The sequence below is a fragment of the Ursus maritimus genome, assembly GCF_017311325.1.
Source record: "Ursus maritimus isolate PB19 chromosome X unlocalized genomic scaffold, ASM1731132v1 scaffold_X1, whole genome shotgun sequence".
Taxonomy (NCBI): domain Eukaryota; kingdom Metazoa; phylum Chordata; class Mammalia; order Carnivora; family Ursidae; genus Ursus; species Ursus maritimus.
In genome coordinates this window covers 111,734,163-111,749,308 of record NW_024423319.1, presented here as the reverse complement: position 1 = coordinate 111,749,308, position 15,146 = coordinate 111,734,163, and the positions used below count along the sequence as shown (strand labels likewise).

The 15,146-nt window shown below is 41.1% G+C and overlaps 1 protein-coding gene across 1 annotated transcript in view; it reads left to right on the top strand.

Annotated features, from left to right (window-relative positions):
• Window positions 1-15,146, top strand: part of REPS2 (RALBP1 associated Eps domain containing 2) — a 219,323-nt gene that overhangs the window by 88,986 nt on the left and 115,191 nt on the right. The window contains exon 6 of the mRNA XM_040633929.1: window positions 12,614-12,752. Within this exon, the coding sequence (XP_040489863.1) occupies window positions 12,614-12,752 (139 nt within the window). The remainder of the gene's footprint in view (window positions 1-12,613; window positions 12,753-15,146) is intronic.

The window sequence follows — 15,146 nt, the reverse complement described above, 5'->3', positions numbered from 1 at the left end:
GGTTCTACTTCACTGAGTCTACTAGCTAGGACTCACAGATACCCAATTAGTCACTATTACCACAAACAGGTCCTGTTTTTCATCGCGTCAAGCCTCCTTCCCACTTATTTCCTTTACCTACTTCTTTTTCCCTTATTTTGAAAGATTTTATTTCAATTGATACTGAAATTTACTTTTTTTAGCCCAATTTTTATCTGTCTCTTTATTATCTTCTTCAGGTACTTACCATTTACCTTTGTTTCTTAACAATTAAAGTGATGGTATAGTTGCTTGGTTTCTTTGTTGGGAGGCATTTCTACATGAAAAATGTTTTGTGTTACAGGATGAGAATACTAAAGAGATACTAGGTCTTTGAAAGAGAGGTGATTCCAGGATATAAGAACAGGGTACCTGTCATTGAAACTGAAGGATTTTTATAGGAAAAAGAAATTTCAGTAAATACTAGAATTCAGTGGGGTGCTGCCTTAAGGCCTTACCGAATCTGTGCTTGGAAACAGTAGGGTGGAGGGTGGGTAAAAATGGTGGATCTGGAACACATGAGAATTCCAGCTTCCATATAGTGCTTAATAGGTCGGTTAGACTACGGATGACTGCAAATGAGCACGTTTTATTTGTGGTGTCAGTATTGCTTTTCCCCACAGTTGGAGGCATTATGGTGCCCAGGGCTTTCTCGGTTGTAGCTAGGGCCCACATTGACATGGTAGATAGGAGCCCCTCTGATTTACTGTCTCAGATGTAAACACCCAATTGAACTCCTGGTCCCAGATAGTACTATTTAAAGCTGGAAAAGAGAGTGTTTGTTTGTTTCTGGCATATTCCCCAGGACCCCTTGGTCTCAGTTAGTTGGTATATACTTGGGTGTAAATATGGAAGGTGCCTTTACAACAGCACCATTTCAGCTCCTGGACCCATTGGTATTACCCCTGATCTCAGGTGAGCAGTTAGTGTCATGCCCCTAGTTGCCTATCCCAGTGAGAGTCTCTACCAGCTGAGTGCTTATTTGGTCTTGGTGCTGTGCTTGTCCCTTTACTTGTATGTGTCCTTTCATTTTTCCCATCAGTCTTGCAAGATAGACTCCTTGTAAGATTATGTCCTGAACTCATCCACTCAGGAATACTAAGTGGCTTATGTGAGTCCAGCACCTTGGCAGGGGTACCCTGAGGACTACAAGCATGGTCCCTGCTCTCAGGGAACTTGCAGTCAAGTGAGGCAGTTGATGTATAATGGAAAACTGACAGTTCCCCTAATGACAAGAGAAGATTTCCATGGCATGTGACAGAGAAATCCCACCTAGGGCTAGAAAGTGAGGGAAGGCTTCCCTGAGGAAGCGCTGCTTGAGCTGAGCTGGGAAGGATGACTAGGAGGTAACCAGGCAAAGGGGAGGTGAGAAGAGGGGTGTCTGGCTGAGTGGGAAGAGTCTAGACTAAGGGCATGCATTGGTCAGGGTTTCATTGTGGACGACAGAATCTACTCTGGCTAACTGAGGCAAATAGGGGTTTCTTAATAAGAGGGTGGAAGGTCTACCAGATCTTTGGAAGGGCTGAAGATTCTTACTCTCTTCTGATCTTGCAGGAACAATTCCCCAAACCACACAGCAGGACTGGATGGCTGGACAGCTGAGGGAGCTTTTCCTTTGCCACAATCAGGAAGCTATAGAGCTGGGCAACTGTCACCATAGCTTTCAGCTGCAGCTCCACACTGTGTATGACCCAGGCTTGCCAAGTGAATGCTTTTTTCCCTGCCTCTTTTACCATGTGACTTGTTTTGAATCAGCCTTCCGTGGGCGTGTTTAGTGGAACTTAAGTCCCATCTGGAATTCTAGCAGCAGAGGTATTTGGATAATGTACTTTTACTTAGCCAATGCCTGCAGTGCAGAGTTATGCTAAGAGGAAATGGAGTGGGTATTGAGTGAGCCAGTACGCCATGTATACAGCACACAGAGGAGACACAGTCCAAGACCTGAAAGAAGGCCAGTGTGGCCAGAGCCTGGAGTGGGAGGGAGATGAAGCTGGAGAGGTAGGCAGAGCCCTGTGGGCCATGGCACTGCCTTTTAGGTGGGGGAACAGATGGTTCAGAAGTTAAGTGGCCCAAGTGACCATTCCAGATTTGAGCCCAGGTCTGTCTGCCTCCAGAATCTGCACTCTTTTTGCACCTCCAATCTGTAGCCTCATTGTCTAAAACATTCCTTGAATTCAGCCCCAGATCTTGGCACATCTGTTTCCCACCTGACCTTTGGCTGCCTTGAGTGTTAAGGGGAGGGCATAGTGAAGGAAACAGGTGCCTTCGACCTAATTGGCAAGGATTGGGGTGGGCATGTTAAGTGCAGTGGTACTGGAAGTCCGCAGCCTCATCAGAATCTCCTCTTACTCCACTTTCTCCTGGACTTCTCCAAGCAGAGAGCAAAATCCCAAAGAAAAATGCTCTTTGGAGAGGCAGATCTTAGCTCCTGATGGAAGACTTGGAGATAGTGATTATTCATAAGCATTTTTGTTAATCAAAATAGTGTTAGTGCCACATACTAAAATAACAGTGAAATGACTGAATATCTGTATTATATGGCTGTCTATAGGATTCTTTCCTGATGCATTTATAGGTGTGTGAGAAATAAGATGGCGCTGTCTGTATAATTTAATAGTTTACTGGCCAAAATCTACAACTAAACTAGATAATGGGAGGAATGTGTAAGTATAGGATATTCATATCCCATATGAATATCTGCAGTCTGCAAAATTGCTGCATTGATTTTGGCATTGGAGTGAGGGTGTTCCTTTTTGATTCGATTTTATTTTTTTTCATCATGGTGAGTCTACTCTTTAATCCCCATCACCTTTTTCACCCATCCCCCACCTCCCCTCTGGTAACCATCAGTTTGTTCTCTATGGTTAAGACTCTGTTCCTTGGTTTGTCTCTCTTTTTGTTTTCCTCTGCTTGTTTGTTTTGTTTCTTAAATTCCACATATGAGTGAGATCATATGGTGTTTGTCTTTCTCTGACTGACTTACTCCACTTAGCAGTATACTCTCTAGCTCCATCCATGTTGTTGCACAAGGCAAGATTTCATTCCTTTTTTGTGACTGAGTAATATTTCTCTGTGTGGGGTGTGTATACATACACACCCCACACACATGCTCGCACCCCACATCTTTATCCATTCATTTATCCATGGACACATGGGCTGCTTCCATCATTTGGCTATTGTAAATAATGCAATAAACACAGGGGTGCATGTATCCCTTTGAATTAGTGTTTTTATAGTTTTTTGAGTAAATTCAGTAGTACAGTTACGGGGTCCTAGGGTAGTTATATTTTTTGAGGAACCTCCGTACTGTTTTCCACAGTGGCTGCACCAGTTTGCATTCCCACCAACAGGGCAAGAGGGTTCCTTTTTCTCCACATCCTCGCCAGCACTTGTTTCTTGTCTTAATTTTAGCCATTCTGAGAGGTGTGAGGTGATATCTCATTGTGGCTTTGATTTACATTTCCCTGATGATGAGTGATGTTGAGCATCTTTTTATGTGTCTATTGGTCTTCTGCCCATTTTTTAATTGGGTTGTTTATTGGGTGTTGAGTTGTATAAGTTTTTTTTTTAAAGATTTTATTTATTTATTTGACAGAGAGAGAGACAGCAAGAGAGGGAACACAAGCAAGGGGAGTGTGAGAGGGAGAAGCAGGCTTCCCGCTGAGCAGGGAGCTTGATGTGGGGCTCGATCCCAGGACCCTGGGATCATGACCTGAGCCGAAGGCAGACGCTTAATGGCTGAGCCACCCAGGCGCCCCTAAGTTTTTTTTTAAAATATATTTTGGATACTCTTCATTGAATATATCACTTGCAGATATATTCTCTCATTCCATAAGTTGCCTTTTAGTTTTATTGATTGTTTCCTTTGCTGTGCAGAAGCTTTTTTTTTTGGATGTAGTCCCTATAGTTTATTTTTACTTTTGTTTCCCTTACCTCAGGAGACATACCTAGAAAAATGTTGCAGGGCCAATGTCAGAGAAATTACTGCCTGTGCTCTCTTATAGGATTTTTGTGGTTTTGGGTCTCATTTAGGTCTTTAATCCATTTTGAGTCTATTTTTGTGTATGGTGAAAGAAAATGGTCAAGTTTCATTCTTTTGCATTTAGCTGTCCAGTTTTCCCAATGCCATTTGTTGAAGAGACTTTTTCCCATTGCATACTCATTCCTTCTTTGTCAAAGATTAATTGACCATCGAATTGTGGGTTTATTTCTGGATTTTCTATTCTGTTCCATTGTTCTGTGAATCTGTTTTTAGGCCAGTACCATACTGTTTTAATTACTACTGCTTTATAATATAGCTTGAAGTCTGGAATTGTGATGCCTGCAGTTTTGTTTTTCTTTTTCAAGATTGCTTTGGCTATTTGAGGTCTTTTGTGGTTTCATACTAATTTTAGGATTGTTTGTTCTAGCTCTGTGAAAAATGCTCTTGGTATCTTGATAGGGATTGCATTAAATGTGTAGATTGCTTTGGGTAGTATAGATATTTTAACAGTATTTTTCTTCCAGTCCATGAGCATGGAATGTTTTTCCATTTCTTTGTGTTGTCTTGAATTTTTTTCATCAGTGTTTTATGGTTTTCAGAGTTGTGAGGATGTTGATTAAAAGGAAATGGTATATTGTTACAGGATGGATGGATAAGAGAGGGAGGGAGAGCCATAGGACTTGCTGATTAAAAAAGAGTAATACTCTGGACTCTAATCATGTTCTGACTCTACCATTTTAGTAGGTGTGTGATCTTGGTAAGTCACTTCCCTTCCTTAATCCTTAGTTTCCCTGTTCTGTAAATTGGAAATAATGGGATCTACTTCGCAGGGTTTTTGTGAAGGTGAAAATAGGTCATGTATATTGGGTGCTTACAGTGCCTGGCACTTAGCAAAGTAATGAATACATGTTCTCTGACACTCTCCTATGTCTGTGGTGATTGCTTTTAAAATTTAGTTTATTTTAATAAGCAGCAACTCTGTGTTGCTCATTAGATTCAGATTCCTACACTTTGCAATCAACCTCCTAAGCTGTTGAAATTAGATCCCTGAGCAAGTTTGGCATCTTTATGGATATATTTCCATGAAGAAACCGATAAGGTTAAATTGCTCTGTTAGGATTTAATTTTAACTCACTTCTTTACGGGCAAAACCAGAAGTCATTTATTGCAACTTCCTGTGAATCTATAATTATTTCAAAATAAAAAGAAAAAAAAAGAATATTTTCCTTTAATTTCATTGGTAAGGGAGGGGGCCCAGCCTTTACAGTTAGGTGACATTATTTGAGAAATTCACATAAAATTCAGGTCTAGTCATCATAGGAGAGCTCAGGTTAACCTTTCTGTTTCTGGATTGGAATTGACCATATGTCCAATTATTTGTTCAGTGATTGAATAAAACAACACCATGTATTGAGCATAGGGACTTGTCTAGGTGCTGGGGATACAGCAGTGATCAGACTAGACCAGTTTTCCTACCCTCATGGACCTTTTATTATAGTGAGAGCTGGGTGTGAGACAGAAGATAAATACACAGGATTGTAAAGTATCACACAGAATAACCAGTTAAAAGTTCAAAACAAAATTGTTGAGTTCCATCTTGTTTTCTTCATTCCTCATTTAATAGTTTTCCCAGTTTTACCCTGACCCTCTCCTCTTTTTACTTGATACATCTTCCCTGCAAGTCTTCAAACCCATGAAAGATAAACTCCTATTAACCAGACATAGAAAGATGGCTGTAAAGATGCGTCCACACGCTCGCTGTCCCTCTAGATCGTCTGCGCGGACAAATTATAAAATTGTGTGGGCTCAGAATTGCGTCATGTCATTAGGTGCTCAAATTACAAAACGAAGCCTCATGCTTCCATCTTTGGTGCAGGAATGGCTGTGCCGTTGGGACTGGACATGCCTGCTTTTCCTTTGGGCCTTGCCTAAAGGATGATTAGACTAATAGCTGCTATGACAAATACGCCCCACATTTTAATGACTTCATTGCATTTTTCTCACTCATCTAACAGGTTGGTAGGCAGCCTTCCTCCACATGGTGATTCAGGCACCAGTTCTCCTTTCGTCCTGTGGTTGTGCCATACCCCCTTCAGTGGCCCTTGGGGACGAGCATAGAGTGCCACAGGGTGCTAGCTCTACATGGAAGTGGTGCCGGTCACTTGTGCTCACATTGCATTGGGTAGAACTCAGTCACATGGCTGCAGCCAACTGCAGGGTGTGCAGTGGAACATGTCATTGTTGGGTGGGCAGCCACAGCCACTCAGTGATACTTCTGTACCAGGCCTCGTGCGGTGTAAATGATCAGAGGACAGCTGCCATAATCCCCATATATCAGCGCAGCTGTCATTTCCCTCAATGACTCTTCTTTCTCCTCAGCCCCATGGCTGATCAGTGACCATGATCTTTCCTTAGGCAGATTAATATTCACTTGGGCTCTAGTCTAGTCTCACCAGCCTGTTGGTCCTTCTTTCTCATTAGGGGTGATTGAGTCTTCTCACATCTTTGCTTATGAAATCATGTTTTGATCAGTGGTTGCACTGAAGCTGTCTTTTTTCCAAAATATTGTTGGCGGGTGAGGTGTTCTCACATACTCACTGTGGGTTTTGTATGAGCTTTTGCTACTCCAGATGGTTTGTTTACTAAGGCACCAGAAGAACACTGGTATGAGATCTTTGCATCCTCAGGTGAAATGGCTGGACTGTTGGGCAGCATTTACAGGATGTCTCCAGGGTGGGATTATATTCTAAATAGAAATGTTCTGTGGGTGAAACAATATACACACCCTTTGTAAATTCTCCCTGATAATGCCTCCTTGCAATTCATATTATTCAGCTGTGCTTGATTTTTTAAAGATACTTCAGGGGTAAATGTCACCTTTTGGGATTTTATTAGTAGTATTACTTTTTAATGAGTCTTTTGAAGTCTCTTTCATTATAAACAGCCGGTTTTCCCTTGAGATAATAACTTGTAGTGCCAAATATTTGCATTTCACTTGAAATNNAACTAAGGGTTTGAATGTTTTAAATATAAGCAAATCTAATTCTCCTGTATCTAAAGAAACTGCATAATGAACCATATGTATGTGGCTTAAGCAGACAGATGTGGAAGGCTTCTCTCTCATTTTATTTTTTCTTAAAAACGCTGGCAGAACTTTAAATTGGCACCAATTAGCAAATAGCTCTAACCAGCTGATGAAACCACTGGAGCTGGAGTTGAAGTGGAAGAGTCCTCTTAGGGTGCGTGCACAAGTGGGGCTTTTCCTGGCTCTGGCTTCTCCTTGGAAACCCGAGGCTAAGGACAAAGAGGTCCTTAGCTGCCATCCCACTGCTGGAATGGGCCTTCCTCTGGTCCTGGCCATATGGCTTTTTTCTGTCTCCTCTCATCCCCTCCCTAACTCTGGGCCATCTTGACCTCTGGCCAGGGTTGCTCATATGGTCTTAACTTGTCCTCCTACTTTTAGTCTTTCCTCTTCCATTCTCATCACTGAAGTGATCTTTCTGTAACTGACATCTGATAATTTCATTGTTCTGTTTAATACTTATCTGTGGCTCCCTATTGTCTTCTAGATACAGTCTGTATCTCTCAGCCTGGTACACCTGGGCTGTCATGATCCGCTCCTTGCTTGCTGTCTGGACTATATTCAAGCAGCTCCACTAACATCCACATTGTACTAGCAGCCTGTTCTATCTACATGTAGTCCAACTGAGCTACTTTAAGAAGATGGCCCATTTTCTCTCATTTGTTGGAGTTTTTGTAAATGCTGTTCCTTTTGTTTGTCTTGCTCTCCATGTTCTATGGCATTGCTTCTCAAACTTGAGTGTGCTTCAAATCATCTAGAGGGCATGTTAAACCACAGATTCCTGGGTCCCACTCCCAGACTTTGATTCCCCAGATGTAGGGTAGAGCCTGAGGTTCTGTGTTTCTAGTGAGTCTCCAGGTGATGCTGATTTGGGTGGTCTGGGGACTGTGCTTTGAATAGCAAAACTCTAGAGTACCCTGTCTTGTCATAGCACTTACTTCACTGTTTTGGGATTGCCTGTTTGTCTTTCTCTCTCATGAGACCCTAGGTTTACTGGGAGAAAGAATCTGTTTATCCATCAGTGTATCCTGAGTCATTAGAGTCTAGGATATTCTTGGTGTTCAGTAAGTGTCTGCTGAATGAATGAATGAGTGGATCACTGTTCATGCAGCAAAGTTCAAATCATTTTGCTTCGTGTAGATGAGCTTTCTTGTAGACTATTTCAGCCTAAGGATATGTGGAACGTGATCTACTCCTTCCGTATGCCCTCACCTGACACTGAAATACTCACTTAATGGATCTCCCCATAGAGATCAGAGACCGTGGATGAACTACAGGAAGATAGACACGGATTTCTTTTGATAGAGCTGAAACTTTAAATGTGAAATAGACTCATAGGTTTTCTTTCATTCAGCACAACACAGAGTAGTGTTTCTGCACCTCTTTTAATATAAGACGAACACCTGAACTTACTAGAGCCCATGAATAAGTGGATCTCACATTACTTTTTAGTATCTGTGATGTACCTGCTAGGGACTATATGTGGAATAAAGGAATACATGAGATGGTTCTGGTCCCCCAGGTTGAAACCTGAGTGATGATATTCAAGAGCACTCGAAATGTTCCAACTGTGTGATACTTATCATAAGAATTCATATTTTTTAAGATGCTTAATTGTTTAATAAATCAGTTAAAAGCATGCAGTGAGAAGTAAGGGGAAAGAGAATGGGGGTAGGTTAACACATTTAGTGCAAACCAGTAGAAGTGCCACACTATGTTATGTACAGGTTATATAATGTTCATATGCCTTCTCTCTCTTTGTTGCAAGGCCTTTTTGGTTTTAGGGAGCAGGGACTCTCCTTGCCAGCTTAAGTCTTCTTCAAAAGGAGGTGGGGTTGGAGTTCTCATGGGAATCCAAGAAATGAGAGACAAGGAGTGGCCCAGTGGTCCTGAGGAGTGGGAATTCTCGGTTATTCGTGCTTGCCCTAGTTGCCTTGAGTTTGCTTCACTATCTGCTTATCTTTTGGCTGCCAACAGCCATCTCACCCCCTATTCTTTTTAGTACTTCTCTACCTCACAGGTTCTGCTTATGCTGGTTCTGGCTTCTTCATGACTTCAAGTCCCACTGGGCCTTCACTCTATACCATGGCCTCACCGCATCTGTTCAGGGTCTGCTTTCTGTGCTTTTGATCTTCAAATTTCTCACCGACACCCCCAGTAATGAGCATCTGGCTGAAGTTTTTCTTGCTAGTGTAGAGCTTTCTATGCAAGAGGATCCCAGAGGCCAGAAACTGTGTGCCCTCCCTTCCTTACTTGGACTCAGTTGGGTGAGGCCAGGTGTGAGGTGGGTCTTGTGGTACACATGTGGCTGCCAAGCCCACCTTTGTATCAGAGTTGAGGGATGGGCATTGCCCTCTGCAGTGGCTGTGAGCCTGGCAGGTACACTGGAGAGCCTTTTGAGGCAGTGGAACTCAAGTAATAGGATTTGAGCAGGCTGGGATCAGAGGAGGGTTGGTCTGTGAAGAAGATACAGATCGGACGCATGAAGAGCCAGCATGTGGGCAATCAGAAGCCTGCTAAGAGTGAGCAGGAAGGAGGTTGGATTATAAGAGCCCTAAAGGTCATGTGGGGGAGGTAGATGTTTTTTATTAGGTGACAGGTCATCTCTGTAGGTTTTTAAGCCCTGCTGTCAGAATAGACTTGAGACCTGCTAAGAGGCCACTGACGCCAGTCAGGAGTGAGATAATGTGGGAGAGGAAATAGAGTGAGCAGGTGGTCATGGGATTGGAGAAAGAACAAACAGGGGCTGATGTAACAACAACTGGGTATGGCAGCTTCAGTTCCAGATGGAAAGGAGTGTATTCTAGGGAAATAGTAGCTGCTGTATCAGAACCAGGAATGCAGTGGCCAACATGCAGCACAGAGATTTTCATGCCTTCATTCACAGGGTGGTGGTGGGACAGAGCTTTTCACCAGGGTCCTGCCGGGTTTGTGAACCATCTCTTTCTGCTTGATCGTTCAGTCGTAAATATCCATTCTTGTGTCCTGCCCATGTCCAGCTTTTTAGATACCTTTACTCCAGCTGTTTCCGTCAGTGCCAACCAGAAGGACGGTGTTCCTGGGAGCTCTACATATTATAATTTGGCCAGGGACTCAATCCATTGCATACCGATGCCCTCTACCTTGGTGGGTTTTGCCCCTGCAACCTGGTCAGACATCTGGGCTTGTTCAGAAAGTGCTAGTGTGGAGCATTTGAATTTGGCTCTGGAATTTGGTGGGAGTGTTTTGGAAAGTTGTGTGGTCCATCGGGTGCTTAGACTGACTTGTGGCCTTTCTTGCTTTATTTATATTGTTTATTATCAGAATGATAGGAGTTTCTAAAAACAACTTGGATGCAACTCAATTTTTAAAAATAAGTTGATTTTTTAAAAATAATTTTTAAAAATTGAGATAAATTGATGTATAACATTGTATTAGTTTTAGGTGTACAATATAATTATTTGATATATGTATATAATGCAAAATTATTACTACACTAAGTCTAGTTGACATCCATCATCATCATAGTTACAGATTTTTTTCTTGTGATGACAGGTTTTAAGATTTACTCTTTCAGCAACTTTTAAACACATATAACACAGTATTGTTAACTGTAGTCACCATGCTTTACATTACATCCCTAGGACTTACTTATCTTATAACCAGAAGTTTGTACCTTTTGACCACTTTTACCCATTTTGCCCACCGCCCCCATGTCTGACAGCCACCAATTTGTTCTCTGTATCTGTGAGTTTGATTTTTTTTTGGTTCCGCATATAAATGATATCATACAGTATTTGTCTTTCTCTGTCGGACTTATTTCACTTAGCATCATGTTCTCAAGGTCCTTGATGCAACTCAGTTTAAAAAAGGCCTGATATGGAGTAGACTGACTTTGAACAACAGATAAAACAGGAGGGGTAATTACTTGCTGACTGCAATAATGCTGATTGCAAATAATGAAGGTTATGGACTCATCTCTTAAGTAGTATGAGCCTTCATTTCCTCATCTGGGAAAAGGATAATAATACCTGCCATGTCTACCTTTCAAAGGTTTTGAGATGCTCAGATGAGAGAGGTGTGTGTAGTGCTTTGTAAATTTGAAAGCATTCTATGAATTTAAGATATTAAGTAATGATTAGTGGCTTCTGGGGCATTTAAAAATGGTTTGATCTACATTTAGTGGAAACTCACCTAGTATGAAAACTTCAAAGATGACATCTCAGTAGTCTTATTTCATCTCTGAAAGTTCACAGAGGAGAGAGCTGGGTGTTCCTGAGAAGAATTACTTGCTGGAGTGGGGTGTGTGTGTGTTGGGGTGGGAGGAAGGGTGCAGAGATGGTCGGCTGCCTTTTCTAGGGATAGTGAGTAGAATGCCCCCCTAATGATTAATTTCTTGATAGTGTGTGCAGAAACAAGCAACTTGATGGCTTATTAGCAGTAATATCTCTCCTTTTCTTTCCTAGTCTCCTTTTGTCCTAAAGGATCACGCTCCTTGTGTTTACCTCTTGGTTCCATGAAGGTGACCCTTGGCGAGTAGCACCTTAGCCTTAGGGTAGATGGGAGGGATAGAACAAAGCCCTGGGCTCCTCCTTCCAGAATCACCAGTTTTGCTTCTTTCCTCACTGCCTCATACAGTCTTTTCTCCTGAACTACTTTTCTGGTTCTCTGTATCCTTAAATCCTCACATTTGCCTTGCATGCCCCCTAGTGGCAGGTCTGATGCACCCCTTGTTACGATACCCGGTGTTGTGGTCCCGTGAACAGTTGTTCTTCTCACCCACTTCTATTATCAGGTATTATCCACAGTTCACAAATGTGGAACGAGATTCTGTGATCCTGACTTGGCACTCGAGCAGGACCTGGGGAGGTAGAATTGGAATTAGAACTTCGATTCCCAGATTTATACAACAGGAATGCCTCAGAAAAAAGATGACGTGGTTATAGCTTTTGTAGATTAAAAAAAAATGGTTTAAAAGAAATCTAGATTATTTTGCTGCCTGCTTAGCTAATCTGAAAGGATAAAAATGTGGTGAATATTTGAAGATAAGAATGATTGTCCTTTTGGGGCACCTGGGTGGCTCAGTTGGTTAAGTGTCTGACTCTTGATTTCACTCAGGTCCTGATCTCAGGATTGTGAGATTGAGCCCCGAATCTGACTCCACACTGGGTGTGGAGCCTGCTTAAGATTCTCTTGCTCCTTCTCCCCCTGCCCGTCCCCCTCTTGCGCTCGCTTTCTAAATAAATAAACAAATAAATAAAATGTTTAAAAACAATGATCGTCCTTTTTACTCTTTCTTCATTACATTGGAAAAACTTTCATCACTCACCAAGTGTTCAGTATTTCATGCTCAGTCCTGTTAACAACTTTGAGGTATACAAAAAAATTATAAAGCATGATGTCTGCCCTGTAGAAGTTTATGTTCTAATTACGTTCTAGTTACAAGGTGTTTAAATGTATTCTCTTGAAGAAAAAAATAAGTATAATGGGTGATAACTTTTACTGATGTTTTATATTTTTACCTATGAGCATTTGCTTATTTATTTTTAAAGTCCTTTTCCGTGGAGAGAGAACCACATGATAACAACAGTAATTACCCAGATGAACCCTGGAGGATAACAGAAGAACAGCGCGAGTACTATGTCAACCAGTTCCGATCCCTTCAGCCTGACCCGAGTTCCTTCATTTCAGGTAACTAAATCTGATGGGTGAAGACATGGGTCCCAGATCATTGTCTCACATAGATAACAGTACACGTCTTGAGAAATAGTTCACACAAAATGACTGTGACAACCTTCTGTGATTTTTATTTGTTTTCCTCTAAGATTGAATTTCTTATCAACTATAAACCATGCAGAAAAATACTTGGCAATGACATTTGGAAAATTATGTTTCGGTTTCAAAAGGTTTAAATGGGAATTTGGGGGAACCTGGTCTAGACCTGTGCCTTATTATCTGGAGCGGTTCTTGAAATGGTAGACTGTGGCACCAAGATGACCTCTTTAATTGCTTATTCATATTAGAGCAAGATGTAGTGTAGCCTTCTAAAGATTTAGTGTCACAAGTTTCTTAATGTTATGTATGCTTTAGAAGTCCAGATTCATGCTCATTTTCTTTGGCTCAAGTCTTTCTCCTCTGGATTTTCTGAGAGAAATTAAAATATGGGAGGAAAATTGGCCAGGAGTTTTATGTCCACATGTCTGTTCTTCTGGGTTGTCTTCTAAATATGTATTCTTGTTGAGTTCTCATGTAAAATTCAAACTGAGACAAATTGATTTAATTCCTGTGTGCCTACATTTTCCTGGGCTGAAGACTAAACAGTGAAATACTAGAGTCTGGAAGAAAAATTCGTAGAACTTTCTTTTTGTACTTCAATTTTGAAGAATAACAATATGCCGTCAGTAATTGTAACCTGACATATTGAATGTGGACTGAGTAATTTTCTCTTGAGAAATAAGGTGTGTAATTGAAATATATTTGTATATATTCAGACATCATTTTTCTGATTGGTGGTAATAGCTTTATTGAAAGGAGAATATTGTAGATATAACAAATTCATGTTGACAAAAGGACTTAAAATAAGCAGAAACCCAGATTGACTATTTGTGAACCTTACCCACTGCTTAAGAGAGTTTTTAAAGATTTTATTTATTTATTTGAGAGAGAGCACACGAGAGAGAGAGAGAGAGAGAGAGAGAGAGAGAGAAAGAGAGCCAGCGAGCAGAGCCGGGGGCGGGGTGGGGTGTGGGGGTGGGGTGGGGCAGAGGGAGAGGGAGACACGGGGCTCCACGTGGGGCTCAATCCCAGGAACTTGGGATCACGACTTGAGTTGAAGGTAGACGCTTAACCGACTGAGCCACCCAGGCGCCCCTTAAGTGAGTTTCTTCATAACATATGTGTATAATTAGATAACAAATGGGTAGCTGTTAGGAGTGTTTTTATTTTAACTTTTTTATTTTGCAGAATTTCAAATACAGATACAACTAGAGTGGCTTGTATAACAAATCTCTGTGTACCTATTATACACCAGTGATTTTGTTCTGTCTGTATCCTCTCTCAGCCCAGATGATTTTGGAGCAGTTATCAGATCATTTCATTTGAAAATATTTTAGGTCATATCTCAAATGATAAGAAAGACTTCTTTTAAAAACATAACCACAATTCGTTGGCACACATGAAAAAAAATACAAAACACATTTCCTTAATATCATCAAGTCTTTGTTGTTCAGATTTCCCTGATTATCTCACAAATGCCTTTTAAAAACGGTTTGTTTAAGGTCAAGAGGGGTTCATATATTGCAGTTAGGTGATGTCTTTTTTTAAAAAAACATCTTTTTTGAGATATTAACGTACCATAAAATTCACCCCTGTAAAGTGTACAGTTCAGTGGTTTTCATGTATTTACAGAGTATATTCACAATCTGAATTTAGAACACTTTCATTACCCCCCTAACAAACCACCTACTTGTTAGCAATTATTCCCCATTCCTGCTCTCCCCACCTCCCAGCCCTACATAATGACTAAGCTACTTTTTTCTCTCTAAAGATTTCACCTATTTTGGGCTTTTCCTATAAATGAAATCATAATGTGTGGTCTTTTTTTGTGTCTGACTTCTTTCACTTAGCATAATATTTTTAAGGTTTATCCAGGTTGTACTATGTACTAGAACTTCATTGCTTTTTTATGGCTGAATAATTTCTGTTGTATAGATATACTACGCTTTATTTATTCATCAGTTGATGGGCACTTGATTTTTGTGTTGTTTCCACTTTTTGCCTCTTAATAATATTGCTCAGGGGCACCTGGGTGGTTCAGTCAGTTGAGTGGCTGCCTTTGGCTCAGGTCATAATCCTGGAGTCTCAGGATTAAGCCCTGCATCAGGCTCCCTGCTCAGAGGGGAGTCTGCTTCTCCCTCTACTCCTCACCCGGTTCTGGTCCTCTCTCACACACACTCTCTCTCTCAAATAAATAAAAAATCTTAAAAAAAAAGAATAATGCTGCTCTGAACATTTGCGTACACGTTTTTGTATGGATGTATGTTTTTATTTCTCTTAAATGTAAACCTAGGAGTGGAATTGCTGGGT